The sequence below is a fragment of the Phodopus roborovskii genome, unplaced genomic scaffold (assembly GCF_943737965.1).
Source record: "Phodopus roborovskii unplaced genomic scaffold, PHOROB, whole genome shotgun sequence".
NCBI lineage: Eukaryota > Metazoa > Chordata > Mammalia > Rodentia > Cricetidae > Phodopus > Phodopus roborovskii.
The window spans coordinates 4,218,355-4,241,162 of NW_026126546.1; the positions used below are offsets into that span (position 1 = coordinate 4,218,355).

A 22,808-nucleotide genomic window follows, 5' to 3' on the forward strand; every position below is an offset into this window, starting at 1 on the left:
AACACTGATGTTTGAAACAAGTCACTTCCGTTTTTACATTTACTTCTTTGCGATGGGCAGTATGCACTTGGGGGAGGTCAGAGGACAACGTATGGGAGTTGATTCTCTATTTCCACTCTGTGGATTCTGGGGATCGAGCATGGTCTTCCATGACAGCAAGTACCTTTGCAGGCTGAGCCATTTTACCAGCCCAAGACCAAGCTGATCGAGTGTGGATATAGCAGGCGGTGTTAAGCAGCCTAACAATAGCCCACAACTATGAAGTTATCCATCCCCCAAATCCATTTCTAACAACAGCGTCTCTACACTTCTGTTCTTTCTTCCCAGAATCCAGCTCCCTAAATACCAACGTGGCATGCTCTTTTCTTTAGGGAAAAAAATCAGACAAAGCATGTTGTAGACACATCTAGCTGCCCAGATTCACAAGCTCAGGACAGACCCAACAGTAGGTCAATAATCAACCAGAAATTTGAATTTTCCTAAATAAATTGACTTGTAATTTAAGTTAAGGACTTATAATGTATAAATATATGCTCATGTCAGTCCATATGCTTATATATCACATATGTTAACATTGATGATTGCTCTATTCATAAACACACAGAGGTGAGAGTTGCAGAATGGGCCCCTGTGGTTCTGAGTGGGTTGGCGAATGCCCTTACTTTCCTTGGGTCCCTCAGCCAAGCATGTCAATCACTTCACACACACCCCACTCTTCCCTTACATGGAGCAAGGCTTCCTAAGTCAAGGACTATGTCTTGTTTCCTTTTGCATCCCTAACATTCACCAAACCATATACATGATGCACTTTGTGAATGAGCACAAATGGCTGGAGAAAATGGGTGAAACAGGCTTTTATTAACTTCAAGTACTCAGACAGAGTGAGGATGCTAAGACTTGAAGATGCCCAGAATGATCTAGAAAGCATCCTTCACACTTGAGCTTCAAATCCATAGCAGAGGAGGGTAGGGAGGGGGGCAAAGTGAACTCACTATCTGAGAAAGGCATGGCTGCAGACCTGGTCAACCCTTACCCATGTGGCTCTTCCAACAGGCCTGCCATCACCCTCCCCAAGAAGTATCAGCCTTTACCTCCAGCACCACCAGAGATCAGTGCGCACTTCCCTCCGAGACATGCCTTTCCAGAAGTCCAGAGGGGGCTCAGGTAAGGCACTTGTCACTGTTGCAGTGAAATGACCAATAGAAGTGGTAGCTAGGGGGAAGGAAATGAGAAATGAGAGAAACCAAACAAATCAGATCCCCTCTCTGAATTCCACACCACCATGGGAGATGGAGGACGAGGCAGAGGGAGCTATGCCTAAAGGGAAAATAGACTTAGGACCATGTGTTTGACTCTTTTAACTCTCCACAGAAAACACAGATATGTGCAAAAAAGATAAGTCGTTGTCAGAAATGTTCTCTTAAGACCTGAACTGGTCATCTCAGAAAATAGAAAATGCCAGAAGGAAAGAAGAACTCTATAAGGTGAAGGGGGCAGGGAGGCCTAGAAAACTCCTTGCCAACTTCTAGACACACACATAGCCGAGAGGACATAATGAAACTTAAACACCCTTCTGCCAAAAACATCACTGCCTTGCTGACAAACAGATTTGTCAGCCTTCCTCCAGCAAGGGGAGTGGAGAAGCTGATGCTTATCATGAATGTGTAGGGATAGTTCCTTTAAGATAATGGATTACCAAAAGTCCCTTATTTTGAAAGGAAGGATGGAGTGTGCCTCTCCTTCTGGCTCGGGGTAATGGGGATTTCTCATGGAAAGCTTGGGTCAGCAGGCTGCTGATGCAAGGGCATGGTTAGGTATAACAGTGTCTTGGGGATACTGAAATTCAAGTCACTTTGAGCATCTGTGGAAAAAAAAAGTATTGTGTCTGGTTCTGATAGCGATAATAGATGACTACAATTCTGATTCTCCTCCTCATCCTCGACTGTTCCCTTGTCTTTTTTTTCCTTTAGAGACCCATACAAACACCTCAGAGATGCACCTTCTCTCAATCTGTCCTGTGTCCCTTAGCCTAGACCCTGGGAAAGAACACAGATCTGAACTGTAGCTCCCAAATCCATGGTAGAGCTTCTGCTCCTTATGACCCGGCATTGCTCCGTATACCCTTGGGGTGACAGTCTGGCTGGATGAAGTGGGGTGCTGGCGGGCAGGCATTGAAGGTTACAGGTTTCAGGCAGCTGTTCTCAACTGTAGGTGACTTTATCCTTGCTCTGGATGAGGGCACTCTGTGATATCTGGAGAAACTTGGAGTTGGGATCACTTGGAGAAGAGGCAGAGAGGCTGCATGGCATCCCACAGTGGGACAGCAGAGCCCATCACAAAGGGCAATGGATCATGCCTTAGGATGTCCAGCAGATACTATGTAGACCTCCCTAAAGCCAACGATATATAATACTGGGCTATGTTGCCTCCCACACACCCCACAGGCTAACATGAGAATTGGCTCCCATGAAGTGCTCCACAGCACAGATTAAAGTTGTGGGTGAGAGTCACAACATGGAGTAGACTTTAGTTTAATTTGCCCGGCCTCTATACCAAGACTCTAACCAGGCTCGTCCAATCCGAAAGGAGAGATGAACCACCTGTTTCAGGGTCCACATTTCTTGGCACAGTGCCTGACATGGGCAGTGGAAGATGTTGACTAAGTACGGAGTTTAGAAGTTGCAGCAGCTTCCAAAGACATGCATTGCATTAGTTACGTTTCTGTTGCCATGATGAAACACCAAGACCAAAAAGGACTTTTTTTTCAACTGTCTTATTTTTGTGATTATAATATTATTATGCCACTTGTCATTTCCCCCTTCCCTTTCCTTCCTCCAAACCTTCTCGGTGCTCTCTTTCAGATGCATGACTTATTTTTTTTATTAGCTGTTGTTACATTCATATGTGCATACGTATATAAAATACAACCTGCTCAGTATGTATCACATTACTTGGATGTACATTTTCCTGGGCTGGCCTTTGGGTTAACCAGTTGCTGAGATCTTCCCTGAGGAAGGATACCCCTCCCACTCTCAGAATGTCCTAGTTTCCTACAGTTCGTGGGGTAGGGTTGAATCCACGTGACTGCCCCCTCTACTTATTCAGATTATGCTTAGGGAGTCATGATGGTGGGGCTTTGTGGGTGTAACTTCTGATGTTCCTAGGAGACACAATCTCACAGCAAACTCCCTTCTTCTCTGGATCTTAGTCTTTCTATCCCCTCTTCCTCAATGTTCCCTGAGCCTTACATGAGGGTTTTTGGGTTTTGTTGTTGTTGTTTTGTTTTTCCTTTGTTTTTTGTTTTTGTTGTTGTTTTGGTTTTTTTCTGTTTGTTTGTTTGTTTTGTTTTGTTTGTAGATGGGGCTGGGCTCCACAATTCTACATTGGTTATGGTTTTCTATAATGGTCTCTGTTGTAAAGAGACATTTCCTTGCTAAAGGGTGAGGACTACATGTATCTGTGGGCATAAGGGTAACGTTTGAAATGCAACTAGGGATTGTGCTGGTTTACTAAAATGGCAGTGGGAGGACTGTTGGTTTCTTCCCTCTTTTGGAAGCTTGCATGGTGCCTTCTGATACCATGATGCTAGGCCTCAGAGCAGGCATTCAGATCAGTTCCAGCTCAAGAGCCTTCGGGCTCTGCATCTGAAGTGCATAGTGTCTTTGACAACAGGAACTTCCCTTCCACCTCTGAGGGCTGGCCAAGGCAACAGACTGTAATAGTGCAGGAGCCTCTTGAACATCCCTGATCACCAACACAAAAGACAGTTTTCACAGCTGGTGTTGAGGTTTTTATTAGATGGTCATTGGCCCTTGGAGGGAGCATTGTCACCCCAGAATTTCATTTAAACTGTAGGTGAATTTTTATATGCTGACTTACATGCATTATAGGTATTTTGGGGTAGATAGTTAATCGCATTAATCCCTCTTACTTTTCCAGATATCTTTACTGTTGTTTTACCTTTCTCCTTCCTTCCTGTTCTGGTTCCCAATGCCTGGGACAGTGCCAGCTGGGCCTGGCGTCTCTGTGCTGAGAGGCTTTGGTCATGAGCTTTGAAACATTTTTAACATATTGGGTTATTTCATCAAGAGTTTCCTGGGGACTAACAAGATGGAGTAGCAGTTAAGAGCTCGTAGTACCTAACAGCTTCCACTGTTCTTGTATGGAATCCAAGTTCATTTCCCAGCTCTACACGGTGGCTCACAATCATCTGTTAACTCCAGTTCCAGAGAACCTGATGCCACCTTCTGGCCTCTGGAGCTTCCTGCACCCATGTGAAGCACATAAATTCATGCAGGCAAAATACTCACACATTAAAATAATAATAATAATAATAATAATTTTTCTTTAAAAAAAAGAATTTTTCTGAGTGGAAAAGTTTGTGTTTTGTCACTTTGCTGGGTCCTGTGATGATTCCTTATATTTCTGGGGTCCCTGGAACATAGTTTATATTTAGTTGATCATTTTTAGATGTGATAAGAACCAACCAAGCAATATCTTCCCATCACAAACAGCTCCAAAGGACGATGACATGTGATTTCATTGAGTCCTCCCAGCAGAGCTGAAAAGGACTGTTTTCGAAGGCTGAGGAGAACAGGTGCCCAGGCCAGCAGATGGCACATAGTGTCAGTAAATGTTACATCCACAAATCACTGCAGTTCAGAACGTCCTCAAACTCACTTCTATTCAGGCCCCCATGAGTATCAATGATTCAGATCACTCATGAACAGTGAGGCTCATAAACAGAGCCCTGGAGCTTTGAGCATCAGCAGCAAATACTCAGAATGCTGTGTCTCTCTTTCTAGCAGCTTCTCTGGCGGAGGCTGTACGTTCTGGCTCCAAATGCAGGCCTCCCCCCCGCCATTGCCTGTGCTCACCCTAGCCCATAGGTGTAGTCCCAGCTATTGCCTTTCAGGGCCCATTTGTCTCCACCAGCTCTGCCATTCTCTCTTTGACAGCTAAGTCTTGACTTCACAAACAATGCTAGGCTCAGTAAAGGATGATGCCATGTAGGTTTCCTGTCGCCAACCAAACACTAGAGGACCATGTGGCATTGCGTGGAACACCGGCTGGATATTTTCAACGATTGATGCTACGAAACTGACAATATTCACACACGTTTTTTTTCTCAACCTAATTTTTCCAATTAAAATGATTTTTTCTCAGAAGACTGACTTACACCCCAAACATAAACAACTACAGCACAGCTTTTCAAACTAAAACTTTGAACTCCGAGAAATTTCTTTCTATTACAAAGGAAGATAGCACATGTTGAAAAGGCATTTGGGACTTTCTAATCCAAATAGGCAGACCTTCCCCTTGACATATCCTTAAAGAAAACTCAAAGGGAAATAACTTTATGGCTATGGAGCCACTGATCTTTTCATTCAACTATCCGCAGATCAAACAGCATAGTCCTGAGTATTAATCTACATTCCCTGTGATCTAACTGCTCTGAGGATTGAACCAAGGCTTTTTGCACATGCCAAGAAAGCAACTATGTGTCTCCAGTCCCTTGTGGAGGCTCCTGTGTGTACTTATTCAGACACACCATGTGGAAGGCAGCATTGCTGCATCCCATAACACTGAGGGCGCAGAAATACAGGGCTTGCTGTACCACTACGTGCCAGCCACGCTTCAGTGAACTCAATGGGTGGGGGTTGGAGGTGAAGGCAAAACATAATTTAAATGGAGCCACTCACATTTAGGCCATGAAACACCTGGGCTTTCCCTTTGCTCCCAGCCACACGGGGATCACATCTGTTCAAGGGATCCAGTTCACCAAAAAGTGTGCTGTGATAATTTGGGAAGTGAAAGATATCTTTATGAATATCAAAAAAGCATGGCCCTTTAAAAGGAGAGAAAGTGTGGGTTTCAGAGATATACCAATTCACATTTATGAATGGAAACTAAGGATATGAAGGGGTAAATTGTTGTTATCACTATCATCTTTATTATATGTACTTTATTATATATACATATTATTAACACAGTTGTAATGTGTATTATTATTATAACTTTATAAGGCATTGCCATTAGGAGAAACTGGGTATAAAAGACGCAGCATCTCTCTGAATCATGTCAAACCACACTGGGCATCCTATATCGATCTCAGAATAGATTGAAACCAAATGCAACCACCAGAGTGACCACAGAGTGAATCACTGTCTTATTCTAAACAGATTCATGTATTCTTTTTTTCAGTAGAACTTTTAACAACCCTCTTCCTTACTGTCTAAATTTGGGGTTCATGGAGGAAATTTGGTTTATTGAGGGTGACAGAACCGGTAGATGACACAGCAAGGATTCTAATCCAATCCATTCAAAACTAAGCCAAAAACTAAACAATGCTCAAGAAAGTCCACATTTGAAAAAAAAAAAAATGGCAGTCTCTTTAAAGTATACTAAGCCCCTGTTATATCAGGGGGACAAATGTTAGAATTTCCCCTGTGTAGTTTGCAGCCACTTTTTAATTGGCCAGCTCTGTGTGGAGATACCAGAGCACCCCACCTGCTCCACACAGGAAGGATCTAGAGAGTGCTGAAGTTCAATTTGTTAACATGAAAGATCCCAAAGCTGACCCATCCTGGAGCCCCATTCAGTTTGTGAGGTGCATCAGTGATTTACACACCTAGAGCTTTATCCAACTGGACAGCCACTCCGCCCATCCTACAAACATACGTGAAGTCAAGCAAGAGTGTACGGAACCTCCGAGAGCAAGATTTGCTTACACACTCAGTGAAATCCACTTCAATATTTGAAAGGCCTTTGTAAATTGAACGTATTTGACTTTTTGAATACTGCTCATGCTGACCATGCAAGTTCAAGTCCTAGCAAACCAAACTTCCCTTCCGCCCTTTTTTGCAGATCTAATAAAGTCAATATGTAAATATAGAAAAATTCAGGGCCTCTCACACAGTTCACATTCTTTCTTCACAGAGCTGAATGCCATGAGTACCGAAACTTAAAACTACACTTCTAAAATCACCTCTACAATTTTAAGATGTATTTTTCTTAGTGTGTGTGTGAGACAGACAGACAGACAGTGTGTGTGTGAGAGAGAGAGACAGAGACAGAGACAGAGAGACGGAGAGAGAGATTGCATCACTTGCATTCAGATTCCTGCAGAAGCCGGAAGAGAGTATCAGATGAGAGCCGCTGGAACTGAAGTTACAGGCAGCTGTGAGCCTTGCTATGCTTGTGGGTGCTGGGAACCCAACTCGAGAGCAGCAAACACTCTTAACCACTGTACCTTCCCTCCAGCCTCAGCGCCTACATTTTAAAAAATCATTATACAGGGTCACATAAATCCATGTGTAGGCAAGTATATAATGTACTTTGCAACCCATCACATCTTAAATTAAGCCAGGGCATCAATGTCTTTGACACACCAGAATCTCAAGCATTGAAAACCCTAAGGTAGGCCTCAATTTAACCACAACATAAAAAATTCGATATCAGCACTATTTCATTATCCCCGCTCATCTCTTCTTTTTCATATGCCCATCCCACAGGGAGTGGGTAAGGCGTTAGGACTGAGGCAGCTATTTTTTGAGACTTGGTCTCGTGTAGCCCAGGCTAGCCTTGAACTCCTATGCGTCCTGCTTTTGCTACCTCAGTACTGGGATTCCAGGCCTGAACCACCATGCCCGCTTTATGTGGCACTGGGGAGGGAACACTCTCAGCAATCGCTCAACACGCACCCACTAAGTGACTTCACTGGCTCCTGCCTTCATAGTTGGCACTATGGATAATGTAGCTGTGAATTCCTGCATGACGTGTTTGTGTGTGGTTTTAATTCTTTTGGAAATAACACAAGCACGCCATTCCCCAAAGTGAGGGAGTGGCTTACGCTTGAAACCAGGAGGTGAGGTCAGTCAGGCTGCCTGATGTAGCCCAGCTCCAAAGGTCTAGATGGGCAGCTTCCCACTGGGATCAGCAATGGCATCTTAACCTCCAAGCACTCTCTTCTTTTCACTCCCACAGTGAAGGTAGGTAGGTGGGTGGGCATGCGCCCTCCCCTTACTTCCTCCCTGGCTTGCTCACCAATCTGGCCACTGGATGCTACAGATTCATATCTGCAACTCGAGTGGTTCTCATAATAACCCTGCAAGATGAACGCTCATGCTGCCATTCTGTGAGAACAAATTAAAGTTAGAGGTTTGGAGCCCCGTTCAATTTGTGAGATACATCCGTGATTTATACAACACTGACAGCTTTATCTAACAGGACAGCCACTCCACCTGTCCTACAAATATAAATGAAGTCAAGCGAAAGAATCTTCGAGAACAAGATTTGCTTACATGCTCAGTGAAATCCACTTAAATATTTGAAATGCCTTTGTAAAATGAGCATATTTGATTTTCAAGAACTGCACATGCTGACCACGCAGGTTCAAATCCCAGCAAGCTAAACCTTCTTCATGCTCATGAGGTAAAGCACTTGCATCACAGCCCGGGGAATCTCAGTTCGGATCCCCAGCACCCACATACAAAGCCTGCTATGTCAGCAGATAGGCCTATAACCCCAGAACTGAGGAGACAAGAGAGACAAGCAGATTCCCCCTCACAGGACAGCCAACCTAGCAGAAGACAAGGTAAGAAGAGAGTAATGGAGGAAGACACCAGTGCCAAGCTCTGGACCCCATATATGCAAGGGCATGTGCGTGCACACGCACGCACGCAGGCACGCACAAATGAGTACTCCAGGCTTGTCCACATATTATATGCTTGATGTTTGCTCTGCAACTCATCCAGTAACGACAGTCGGGCACCTGTATTGGATTCCCTCCTTCCCATTCAGTTTCACAGCTTTTTCTGTCTCATTCTTTCTCTGTCTGACCTTGGTGCCCCTGACAAGCTTTGCACTTAAAACTCCCTTTCTCAAAGTGAAAACCTGAGAGCTCGCTAAGCAGAGGTCCAATGAGCTAAGGAACCCTGGCATGGAAGCTCAGATGTCAGGAAGAAGAGGGGGGGCACTCAAACCCCCCTAAAGTGAGAAGTGAGTGCAACCCTGCACCTCCACTCACTAACTTCCACTGGCCTAGCCCTGCTCCGTTCCCTTAGAAAATTACAAGAAAAAAAGGCTGCTTTACTTTTATAAGACAGTGATGGATTCACACTGGACTATGGGCTGTTAATTTGGTCATGAAAATGTAATCAAAGGTTTATAAGGTTCAGAATGATTTTATCTGGCTCATGATAAATTGCCTTTTATTTAACACCTTTCTTTTTTTTTTTATTTTTTATTTTTTCCCTTGCAGGCAGATCAGCTCAAAAGACTTCAGTGAGGTAAGTAACTTTTGTCTAACAAAGGGGGAATTTTGTGCATTATCTCTGTAAGAAGCCAGATTTTGATCACGTTAGGAAGCAGGGAGCATGGGGGGGGGGGGAGGGAGTCTACTTTCTTTGTACTTCTTTTTTTCCTTTCACTAGAACTCCGTGTCCTCCTAACAACCAGGATTAGTTAAAACACCCATTCTTACATTTTTGCCAACATCCTTCCCTCTTTTATTGTCTGAGCTGCAACTGAAGGCCACTGCTCCCGTAGGAGAGGGGCCTATTCCCACAGTAACTGCAGTCTACCCGCCCTGACTCAAGCTCAAGAGTAACTTCTAGTTCTCCAAGTCGGTGCAGACTGGGTCCCAGGCGAAAGCCCTAAACCAGGGTTCCCAAACTTCCCAACGCTGCCACCCTTTAATACAGTGCCTCATGTCGTGGTGAACCCACAACCATAAAATTATTTTGTTGCTACTTCACAACTGTAAGGTTGCTAATGTGATAAATCATAATGTAAATATCTGGCATAAGACCCACAGGCTGAGAACCACTGCTCTACGCTAAGAAAGCCTAGGGAAAAGCTGGCTGGCAGAACTTCCCCGGCTGGTAGAAGATGGGGCTGTGCTTATGGATCCCACCATTCTGATCTGCTCCCTACAGCTGTGACTTTGCCCGAAAAAAATATAGAGAAACTGAAAATAAGTAAAAATTTCTAAAAGAAAAGAAGGAGGAGAGAGGGGGGAGGGCAAAGAAAACATTTCTAGCTCACTCGACTGTTTGCTAACAGAAAAATAAACTTAAGTAGAGCAGCTAGAGACTTCACTGTGCTTTTCTAGTTGTATTTGATTTAGAACTGGGAGCCCTCAAGCAAAACAGTCAGCTGGGCTCCAACAAGATAAAGCAACTCTACTCTCCCAGAAGCAGGCTTCCCATGGCTGTCCAGGTCTCTTTCCTCTTGCCTTTAACAAGCTGAGAACTCCTGCCACATCAGATTGAGCACTTTGAACTGCTGGGGAATACTCAGTGGGGAAACTTTCAAACCAACTCCTTTAGAATGGATTCCCTACCTAGCCTATGGATTAGCTTTGATTTGCTATCCATAATACACATACCCTCATTCCAGAACCCCAGGGATGCCGAGGTCTTTAAAAACAAAAAGGGCCTTCAGTTAGCTTCAAACAAGGCACAGGATGCCTCTTTAAGAAAATTGCTGCTAAGGGTTCCTTATCTCCACAGCCAACATGAATCAAGATAGCTGGGCTCAAGGTCAGTCTCAGGGCAACTCCCTGAACCCAGCCACAGGCACCTATCTATCTAAAACAATGATGACTAAAATTTCTAGATTTTACAATCCTTTGAGGTTTTGGTGAAAGGTATAATAAACTTTTCTTGCACCCTCAAAGGAAGTATGATTTTATTCATGACCAGGACATTTTTCCTTTGTAAGTTTCTAAGCCATATGAATGCGTCCCCATCCCCCTGGTTAATGAATTCCTTGTCTGGTTGATTCCTCTGGGCTTCTCAGCAGAGGCAATATCTGGAATGGCCCTTGGAAAGTATTTGCAGTGAAGCGCTAATTCCACTGTAAAGCTTCAGAGTTTGAGGGCAGAGCCAGGCATGATGGCACACACCTGCAGTCCCATCAACTAGGAGGCTGAGGCAGGAGGTTTGCCTGTTTAAGCTGGGACGTGGAATGCATACTGGGACCCTGCAAGACCAAGAATCAAGTAGATTCTTCATCACATTCAGGAAGGAAGTCCACCACTTGTAATCAGAGAAAGAGAAAGGAAATGTTTGGAAAGAGGAATGGCTGCATCTAAGAGCAATAACATAATCCTGCTCATTTTTTTAAATGAAATTTTCAAAAATGTAATTACAGCCTCATACTCAAGCACAACCTCTCTTATTTCAAAGACTTTCTTCAAACCTGTTGGGTGGGTGTTCATGCGCACACATATGTACATTTAAAACAAAGCCCCCATTTGACCTGTGTATAGTGTATTCTCATTTCATTTTACATAGATATCTGCATAATATTTCAGTAACCAAGTATAACACCCAAATGAACAATTCCTGTGTGTGTGTGTGTGTGTGTGTGTACACACACGTGTGTGCATGAGCTTATTGGTGTGCAAGCCCATGTGTGTGCACGTGAAGGTCAGAGGAAGATGTCAAGTGTCCTCCTCTGTTGCTCTCTGTCTTAGTCCCTGAAGATCTCTCACAAACCCTGAAGTCTGGCTACACCGGCTTGCCAGATGCTCCCAGAGTCCCCCTATGTCGCTACTGCAATTACGGGCACATGAGTGGTAGGGACTGGAACGCAGTTCTTCACACTTGGACAGCAAGCTCTCGTAGCCACCAAGTGGCTCCCTCCCTTCTTCATTATCTGGACCTATGGACTGTTTCCGGTGCTCTAGTTCTGGAACAAGCAATGACATGAGCATCCTTGTGTATGTAACTTGGCCAGATTTGGTTGTTTAGAAAGTGAGTTTCACCAAGACAGTTGTTGGAATAAGAATATCTTAAAGACTTTGATAACTATGAGTGAGTAGTACTCCAGTCAAATCAACTTTTAACGCCATCAGCCAACTATATATTTGTTACATCATATACAGAAGACAAGACCTTGGTTTTTATGTAGTCTGTTAGAATATTTGCGGATCTCCTTAAAAGTCTGTACTAACAAAAATTTCCCCCAAACTCTATTAAGAAAATTCCCAATTCATATGGTTAATTTTCTGTTAAAATTTAGGTTAAATTTTCTGTTACCTGAAGTCATTCACTGTTATCTTGTTTAATTTGATGCAGGTCCCTGGAGCAGAAGAAGGTAACTGTTTACATTGGTTTTCTTACTCAGGTACTATCACACTAGATCCTGAGTCTATATTAGCACTGTGCAGAAAGGCAGGATTCAAAGCCTGGGGGTCTATAGGGGACACATGTGGTGAAGTCATCCAGATGAATGTAAGACTTCATAGACTACTCCAACATCCTCTGGTCTAGGGAGAATAATTAAAATCAGGAAGATAGTAGCTTTCTTTATCTACATGCACTAAGCAAAAGAATGCACACCTCTGCCACTTGGGAAATGCATTGCTGTCCTACTGTTCAGAAGATCTTGAGGTCTCTTTGAAGCCAGTGTCACTCACGCGCATACATATGCCCTCATACACACATGTGTGCACACTGGTGGTGGTATTGATATCGACACATGCAACCCAAAGCTTGTGAAGCAAGAAGACACTGAGCAGTAACGTACCTTCATGACTACCTTTGAAATACTGTCCCCCGTTACTTTAAAATGCTAAATTACCATCCAAAAGGCAAACCTCATGGTCCAAAGAGTTAGAAAGACACAACATGGGTCAATGGAAGAGCTCAATTGATTGGAATTCTGAGACCTGTTTCCAGCTTACCGTGTGTCTTAGTTGGGTTTTCTGTGGTTGTGGTAAAAAAAAAAAAAAAACAAAACAACTTAGGGAGGAAAGGGTTTATTTCACCTTAAAACTGTCAGATCACATTCTATTGCCAAGGGAAGTCAGGCAGAAAACGGATGCAGAGGTCACGGAGGAGTGCTGCTTACTGGTTCTCTCTTTATAGTTTGCTCAGCCTGCATTCTTATAGCATCCAGGACCATCCATCCAAGGGTGGCACTTCCCACAGTGAGCTGGGCTCTCCTATATCATTAATCAAGAAAATGGCCAAAAGGTCAATCTTGTAGGGGCCACTTTCTCAACTGAGGGTCCCTCTAACTTGTGTCAAATAGAAATAAACTATGTGAGTCTGAGCTGTATTGCCTCTGCGGGTCTCGAGTGAGCTCTATGCATTGAAGGCATTAAAACACTTGGAAGAGGGCCCTACCTAGGCCTGCGAGTTCCAAGAGCCCTGATAGAGAACCACCAGGGTCTTATTAGCAACTGAAATAACTATGAAATCTATGATGAATCTTTGCTGTTGTTGTTTTGTTTTGTTTATTTTTGTTTTTTGTTGTTTTGTTTTGTTTTTCAAGACAGGGTTTCTCTGTATTGTTTTGGAGCCTATCCTGGAATTAGCTCTGTAGACCTGGCTGGTCTTGAACTCACAGAGATCTGCCTGCCTCTGCCTCCCGAGTGCTGGGATTAAAGGTGTACGCCACCAACACCCAGCCAACATGCAGCACACTTTGATGTAGTAATATGACAATGTGACATTGTTAAGCTCTGGAGGGGCAGATGCTCCAAGTGGCTATTGATGACAAGAAGTAATTTTAAGGGTGTGTGATTAATGGGCCTATCACTGACTCCAATGCCACTGCAAGTAATCACAATCCATTCAAGCAGAGGTGTCCAGTCTGTGGTCAACACAGTGGAGAACAGAGTAACAACCCAAATTAAGACAAGGCAGCCAGTGTGTGCATGCTTCCATGGCATTAGGGCTGACCATCACAACGGTGCCTTGTGAGTCTCACATCAGAATATGTGCCATGTCCTTCATCAGTATCGATGGCTGGTTAAAAATCTATCCATGGTTAAAAAAAAAAAAAAAAAAAAAAAAAAAAAAGTAGGGACAGTAATGGCATGATAAGTAACTCCAGTATGGAGGAATGACTGAACTCAGTTATTTTTTCTAGTGACCTCTGTGCTTAAACATTCTAGCCAAAGCCAACCTGAATGGGGGGGGGGGGGTGGCGGGATTTAGCTGACACTTTAAGGTCACATTCAGGGCAAAATCAGGGCAAGAAATCAAGATAGGAACCTGGAGGGAAAAACAATGGAAGAATGGGCTTGCTGACCCCCTCCCAGGCTGGTGCTTAGCTAGCTTTCTTAGGTAATGTGGCCACACCTGCCTAGTGGTGCTGCCCACAGTGGCTGAGCCCACGGCATCAGTTCATAATCAAGACGATCCCCCAATGACATGAACACAGGCTAATCTGATCTGGGCAATTCCTCCATTGATTTGTAAAGTTGACAGATTTAAGACAGTAATCAAGGAGGAAACACTGAGGAAATGAATCCTGGTTTGTGACCAGCTGGCCACTGCTGGCCTACACCGGAACCTTGGAAGCTCACCTGCTCTGTCACAGGATGAGAACACAAGGGTTTTGTGCAGGCAGCCGGCATCCCTAGAGCCTGCTGCCTCCACAGCAATCCTTTGGTTTCCCACCGTCCTCATGGGGTGTCATTTACCATCAACTCTCAGGAGGCCCTCATTAGCCACACAAGGTCAGGCCTGCACCCTAACGCATGCTTTACTCACTCATTCTGTCCAAGTGGGTTCCCTGCTTTGCTTGTGTGCTGTCTTCTCTTAATCACTCTCCCCACTGTAACTCCATATTCTAGCAGACAACCTATTCCATAAGTGTTACTACGCAAAGACTCACTGAATCGTATAAAGAAACCAACAAACAAATGAGTGTATGGATGCATGATAGAGCCAGTCTTTTAAAACTAATTCATCTATAACAACCCCTAAAGTGCCTTCTGATGAAACAGTCTGTATTACTGGGAAAATCCAGTCATGTGTGCTCTGGATTGTAAACAAGGCATGCAATTTTTACAGTCTCCAGAAGGTAGCGCTCCTGGGATGGGAGTGGGGGGTTGTAGATGATATGAACGTATAGTTTCTAAGAGGCCCCTAATGATAATGACAATATTTAAATTAAAGCCCTCACGGTGTACTCCCTCAATTGTATTCACTGTGCAATGTGAACCAAGTATGTCATACTTTCCAGGACCTCGTCACCCGGCAAAGCTAGGACCTTCTCACCCATCACCACACCAAAGCACTCAGAAGAATCCACCTGCCATGGCTAGGTAAGTAGGCAGGGATACCTGTTAGCCCTCACATCAGCAGACATGTGCCCTCTAGTAATGTCTTCCTGCTGTTTATAAATGATTGGCTGTTACAGGCAACTGAGGGGATGTAAAAACTTGAATATTAACTGACTGGGATGGGTGCGGATCAATTTTTCAGGAAAAGTGGGCCATCTCTAGCTGTTACCAGTTTACCACTGCATCAAAGCCCACAGACACATTTGAACAGTACTGTCTAGGTGAGCAGACGTTGAGAATGCTACTTCCAGATGTTGTAATCACATGATCAGTTGATTGTGACATCATCTGTTTCACTGAGGCGTTAAAGAACCGAAGGTGATTCCTTGATCAAGGCCTCTTGATATAAATTAGTAGTGGCTTTCTCAAAATGGAGAAAGCTAGGACTCTGAGTTGCTGCTATGCAACCCGGCTAATGGCTGTGACCTCAGATTCCAGCTCTCTCCCTTACACACTGCATCCTCATCAGATGCTCTCCAGACACCCACTACCCCTCTCAGAAGTACATTTTCACATCTACCTTCTGCCTACTTTCTTCATCGTTATTTCTCTCTCTATGTGGAAAATTTATTTCCATCCATCACACCCAGAGTTAGAGCCACACTGAACCCAGGATGTCACTTCGTTTGTTCTCAGATGGTAAACGAGAAGTGCTGAGAGACAGAGTTCCCTGACCACTGAAGTTACGGGCAACTCCAAAGCCCAAGCCCCTGCTGCCATAACAACTTGATTCCAACAACGCTGCCCGCTAGTCGTGGCTCTCCTCATGCACACCCATAGTGGAGACAGTACCATGACTTATAACATTTACTGGGAGTGTCCACATTAGTGACAGGAGAAGGGCCATGAGGTGCAAGTGACTGAACTCAGACTGACAGATGTCACCACTGGTGAACAACAGATATGGTGTCTAAGCCTAAAACAGAACCAGGAACATAGAAAGGGCCTAGTAAATGGCTCTTCTTGGCATGATGGCCAGGCTGTGAGCCTCAGAGCATCACAAGCCCCAATTCCCTTCTCCTGCCTCATTTTTGTTGATGTGTCCTGATTTGTACACTCAGTAACTTCTCATTCTTTGGCATGCAGAAATTAGGACTATTGCTCTGTGTCTCTTAGGAGGCTATTTGCTACTTAACTCCCCATCTGACCCAATATTCTTTCTTACTGCAATTTTCTAATAGGCGGGAAAAATCACGTTTGAGAGAAGATAATGAGCTATTCCATCTGGCCTGTGCCTCTGGTAGTTATTTGATGTGGTTGTGGTTTCAGCTTATTTATTTGCTTGATTTATTACACAAAGTCTAATTTCAATTGTTCTATTAATTAGCTACCTCTCCTAAGTCTCCTTCTTGGACTTCTCTGCTAGAATAGCCATAAGTGATGGTGGTACCTGAGTTCATCTTACAGGCCCCTTCCTGTCAATGAAGGCCTGAATCTCATTTGTCTCACGGTCAAATGCCCTCCTATGTCAAGATTCCCAAGTTCCCTTCTGTTAACAAAGCCCTCTTGCTTGGCTCCAGACCTATACATCCAATTATTCAGTAGGCCCTTCCCCTTAGAGAGGTTCAGGTATTACAGAACAATTGTGTTGAAATCTGCTCTTATTTCTAATGCCATTTCCAAACTTTCCCACTTTCCCGGCTTTAGAAGAGCTCTTTTCTAATTCAAAACTCTGCCTCCAAAACATGTCTAGAATATACCCATTTCTCCTCCCAGCTCTTTGCATAGATCAGCCCCCATCGACTCTTGCCTGGACTACTGAAATAGCCTTCTATTGACACCAAGAGCATCTACCCTATCCCACTCCCTATGGGATTATTTCCTGGGCTCTTGCAAAACAGCCTATGGTCCCTCAGCTCTGAGCCTTCCCACAGTGCGATCCCACCTTCCTGGAACATGCTTCCCCATCCTTTACAATCAGAGTAATCCCACACGTGTGACCTCTCACACCACAGCAGCTGACATTGTACACTTTTCCTGGGACATCTGTAGGGTCCATTAGGGTTCTTCACAGTTGTGCCTTCCTTGCACAAACTGCTGCTCCCCACGAAAGCAGAAACCAGGTCTCTCCTTCATTTCATATCCCCCGACACCCAGGCTCATTTGAAAGTGCTCGACACATTTGTTAGAGTCATCATTTTTATGACCGATTTAGTTGTTTTAGAATTTTGTTTCTGTCCTTATGAACTATGTGCTTGGTACCTAAAGGATTCTGGAAGGGCACTCCACCTCTATTAGCATTCCCCACAAATTATTTAAAATCAGAAAGTTTGTGACTTGTTTTTTTTTTTTTTTTTTTTTTCCCTCAGTCATTTAACAGAAATGATAGATTGGCTCCTTGTAAGGGGACACTGGTTTTAATAGTCAAGAGTGTGGATGTCAGAAGTATAACTGGTGATGATGGCAGTGTCTGGTTCTCAGATAACCTGCAAGAATTTTCAATTATAAAGCCAGCTATAAAGTTCTTGGGCTTCTATGGGGACAACAAAAAGCAGATACCTCCTCAGTTGATTTCACTGGTACTAGGAAAAGGTCAAGTTGCTTTTAATTAGACCAGAGGATTCCATCAATAGCACAATCCTTGGCTCATGTAATCAGATGGAATTCTATTAGAACCTGGATCTTACACTGACATTGATTGTAACACAAAGTGAAGTAGAAAATTAGAATGAGGTGCAAAGTGCAGATGTGGGTGAGCAGTCCTGGCCACACCATCTTTGTGGTTAGAAATGCATATTGCTGTTTTGATTGCCTTGTATTATATTTTCATAATCCCCTTTCCTGTGAAGTTCCTTGGGACCCTGCATTTTCTCATTCAGCTCACATTTTCAAAAGGCATGAATTTCTATGCTTCTCTTTGTATCCATAGCTGACTCTCAACTGGTAGAAGTTCTATAGACTATGAGCCACAAAGAGAGGAGCTTAGTCCAACCTCAACTTGATATGCCATGCTTTGTTGATACCCATGGGAGGCCCACCCCTTTCTGAACAGAAACACAGGAGGAATGGTTGGGAGGGCAGAGGGGAGGCAGGGTGTGGGGGGGAGGGGAATGGGAGGAGAGGAGGGAAGGAAAACTTCAGCCAGGATGTAAAATAAATGAAAAAAGTAATTAATTAAAATAATAAATAAATTCTAAAAGAAAAGAATATGTGCCCCAAACACACTGATGTTGGTGTCTGTGTGTATAACTAAAAGGCAAGACCAAACTCAGCTTATCAAAGCAAAGAGAGATGGCATGTTCTCCCAGGGACAAGAAGGGGAAACAGTATGTCCACCAGTCCCTTAGTTCCATGTCTAATGCTTGCCACCTTTACGACAAGAGAGAAAAAGCCAACCACTGCTGTTACAGAAAATTGACAATTCTCCAACGAGTTCAGTAAAATATGCATACTTTACAAATGCCACCTTAAGACATTGCCATTAATTTTGCCTCTAAGTGGGATTTTGTATGTCACAGGAATGCTAACATGGTAATTCTGACATTTTCTTTAGCTCCCCCTGCATGCCAGCAAAGCACAGTGTACACGTCAGAGGTAAGGGCACTGTGAGAATTGTGATATAAACAGGTAAGCCAGCGCTCTATGAGAGTCCTACACAGTGACTCAATGTTTGGGAACTGGAGCCACCGAGCTAATGTGTACCATTGTGACTGTCTCATCTTCACTGATTAATAGTGTTCGCTTGGATTAAAGCTACATAACAACTTAATCTTTATTTGAATTCACAATGAAACAATCCTCTTATAAGCATTAGTGTTGCAAACCATAGTATTGATATCTTTCTAGAAGTGCAGTAGGCTCAGCTCTTTTGGAAAGAGAAATATTCATGTCCTCAGCTGTGGGTGTCTTTAGCTGCCTCAGATGAATTTTTGCACAGTAGACATAGCAGTTAGTTATTAAATGGATAAGAGCATACTACCACTAGTCTTCGCCAGAAGAGGGGTGGATTCATCTATCAGTCACCAATAGTTCATGAGTACACTGTCCTCTCCATCATCTCCAAAGGTTGCAGACGATTTTCCCCAACACGCTGGGTGTAATGTAGATTTATCTTAAGAAATAAAAATCTGCCAAATGAAAAGAAAAATGACCCTAATAACTTAAATGACCCCTCTTACTGATCATGACATAAAACAGGGACATGCTGTGTTCGTGTCTCTCAGTTGATCCAGAATCGTGTCTGAGGCTGAGAAGAGCAGACTGCACAGGGTACACTGGGGGGGGGAGGGTAAGAGCTCCATTTCCCTGGTCCCCACTTGTCTCTCTTCAGCAGGGTTAACCCTTTGAGCTTCAGTCTTCCACTAACAGAATGGAAATTAAAGCTCATGTATTAATATCAGTACAATATGCACACAGGCACATCCAGCCTCCTACTTGACACTCTCCTGTCTTAATACCCTTCCTTCTTGTCTTTGTTCCCCCATTTCCTCTTCCCCAAATGACATCAGTGCGCCTCAGAGACACCACACTGCTTCCCATCATGCCTCATTTCACTTTTTGCCCTGCACTGAAACGGCTAAGGCTCAGATGATAAGTTTATTTTTGTTTTCAATGCATACAATGATAATGGGACTCTTTCCAAACAGGGATTCCCCTTATACATACACCTCTTTTTTTCAAAGCAGGGTCTCACATAGCTCAGGGTCATCTTGAACTCACTCTACCGACTAAGCCGACCTTGAACTCCTGATCCTCCTGTCTCTGCCATCTAAAAATTGGCATTGCAGTTATGCTACACAACTGGCTTGAGAGTGGTCAAGAGAGCTGTGATTAACTCCTAGCCTCCTTCCATCCCCAGGGCTCAAATGTCAGCAACAGGAGTGCCGAAGCTCAGATTTAGGCTGGAAAGATGATCCAGCTTGGAGTATCCATCTGGAGAGTACCTGGGGTGGACAGGGCAGGGATGGGCTTGACTGGTGGGATTTGAAAAGTGTGCTTCAAGGTTAGACAGAATCATAACTCAGGCCAGATTGGCGGGCCTCCCTCTCTCAAAGATAAAAGCACGTGCAGGTACAAAGCAAAGTAAGCACAGGGTGTAACCACAGTGTTTAGGAAGTGGACATCACCACCAGGAGTCCAGTCCCTCATTTGTGTCCTCAACCCATCCCAGAAGACTTCTTAAGAAAGCCTAGAGGGGACAGAGGAGACGTTTTGCCTCCATTATTTTCTCTTTCCTTCAGCAAATTCCCTCCAAATACATCATCAGTACTCAAAATGCGGCCACTCCATAAAGATACAGAGACAGCCCTACCCTTCCAATGACCAGTGTGTCTCCACCAGCTTACTAAGCAAATATTCATTCCTTTCTGATTCATCAGACTTAGCAATATGTCATGTACAGCAGACAATGTGCCACCTGCACTCCCAGATTGTCACTTTAGTGGGCCTCAGCCCCACACCAGAACTCATGCAGATGCTTTAAGGGTGAGCTTTCATATAGGGTAGAGAGGTCCACTTCTCTGTAGATGCTGATGTCATTATTCTTATCTTACAAATGGGAAAAGAATCTTGGGTATGTTCAGTTTCTGGATAGTTCACTTACAGATAAATACAATGGGCCCAACGTATTGATAAATTAACTCAAGCTAAACTATAAAGAATCCCAGTAAACAGATCATATGTGTGTGTTACATGTACAAACTAGAAGAGGGTTCAGAAACATCTTATTATACACCATGATAGTAATAACATTGTTCTTTAGATTTGGAAGTGTGGATGAGTGTGTGTGTGTGTGTGTGTGTGTGTGTGTGTGGTGTATTTATTCTTGTTCTGTTTTCTTTTGGAAAACATACATCTGGACTTTCCTATAAAATTAGTTTTGAATTATAAATAAATATAAGTTAAAATCTTCTGATAAGTACTGACATAATGCCTGATTTTAAATGTTGTACTGTGACAACAGATAGATATGAAGCTCTCTCTCTCTCTCTCTCTGGTAATACTAAGTAATCACACAGGTTAGCATCCATGGGCTGATCACATGGGTCGTAGTTTGTGCCAAGACACATAGCTACAGTAGAATTTTAAAGAAGTTGGGCTTCAGTGTTGCAAGCCTTTAATCCCAGCAATGGAGAGGCAAAGGCGGGCGGATCTCTGTGAGTTCAAGGCCAACCTGGTCTACAGAGCAAGTTCCAGGACAGGCTCCAAACAATACAGAAAAACCCTGTCACAAAATACGGGAAAAAAAAAGAAAAAGAAAAAGAATTTTAAAACATTAGAAAGTGTTGGCAGCAGTGCAGTTTCACCCCAAACATTTTTTTTTAATCAGGCTGTTTTGCCTCTTGGGGTGTCAACTACCCACCCCAAAAATTTTTCGACTGACCTTGCACCAATCTCTTCCTTGCTGTTACCCTCAACTTTTCCGGGCTTCATAAGAGTAATCAGCCTCAAACGTTCATGTAAGAAGCTGTGGAAGCTTAGCTGCTTTCATTCTGAGGTAGTAAAGGCTGTGTTGTGGTGGGATAAGGACAGCATGCTCAGAACTGTTCACTTATTCATTCATCATCCCACACAGATCCAAGCCAGCCGCCTCCAGAAGAAAGCTGTGTAGCAAATTTGCTGTTGTTTCATTTCGCTAGTTCTGTGAACAGACTACAAATGCATAATTATTTCCAAATGCTCTTCTTAAAAATAGGACTTTTTAAATATTTAAGCAAGGCATGCAGGGTTGAACAATAATGAATCAGTTGCCATAATATCATAAAAGTTTCATAATCCCCAAACTCTATTGGGCGCAAAGCACAAACCGAGTAATAAGAAATGCTGATAATGCTGATTTCGCCTCTCAAGTTTGTTCTTACTGCTTCGAGCCACAGAGGAAAGATAGTCACTGCCATTTAAATAATACACACCCCCCTGCTCTCCCCCCCCCCCAATTCTGCACTAGAATAACTTACAAGAAAGTTTTTAAGCCATTGTTCTTCTCATGAATACAGGCCTATAGGTTTACTCTCAGGATGGCGTGGTGCATGATCCCCATCTGGGAGGTACACTTCTCAAAATTATTCTCCTCTCAGTTACTCAACATTTTAAATAAAGAAATGTTTAAAATAGCGGAAAGTCACATTCTCTTTCCAAACAGTCCCAAAAAGTAAAAAAAGGTTTAGCAGTGTAGATTCTATACCTTTTCAAGATTAAGTTTTATTATTTATTAACTGACATTTTAGGAAGGAAATCTTTAGCTTTCTTCTTGTTCTTAAGATCATAAATTGGTGGGTGAAATTAACTTAGTATTATAAGTGCATTTAGAGTCAAGGTGGTCAGTCTTTCCCTTAGGCCTTGGTAGTCCCGGTTTCTTGGTAAGAGAAACACAAATGCAAGTCTTTCCTGAAATCCACAATGAGTTCACAGGCAACCTATGCAACTTAATAAACCCCCATTTCAGAACAAGGAAAAGAAAGAGTGTTCTAGACTCTTCTAGGGACATAGCCTAATGGTCAATCTCTTGCTTAGCATGCAAACAATTGGACCTGCATGGCCCTGGGTCCAATTCCCATTAACCACACACACACACACACGTACACATACACATATACACACACACACACACATTCTTAGGCTCAATAAAAACCTTAATGACTGGCACAATTAAAACAAAACTTTCAACATATCAGGAATACCATTTGTTCTTATTAAATATTTGCCAAAGCTTCATTTTATTTAAACAAAGTTTTAGGTTTAAAGCAGCTGAAATCCCTGAGGTTCTTGATGAACTGCTAAC

At 43.3% G+C, this 22,808-nt stretch overlaps 1 protein-coding gene across 1 annotated transcript in view; it reads left to right on the top strand.

Annotated features, from left to right (window-relative positions):
- Clnk (cytokine dependent hematopoietic cell linker) overlaps positions 1-22,808 on the top strand; it is a 231,548-nt gene that overhangs the window by 191,201 nt on the left and 17,539 nt on the right. The window contains exons 10-14 of the mRNA XM_051200215.1: positions 1,054-1,164; positions 9,263-9,290; positions 12,087-12,105; positions 14,989-15,070; positions 18,582-18,622. Coding sequence (XP_051056172.1) covers positions 1,054-1,164; positions 9,263-9,290; positions 12,087-12,105; positions 14,989-15,070; positions 18,582-18,622 — 281 coding nt within the window. The remainder of the gene's footprint in view (positions 1-1,053; positions 1,165-9,262; positions 9,291-12,086; positions 12,106-14,988; positions 15,071-18,581; positions 18,623-22,808) is intronic.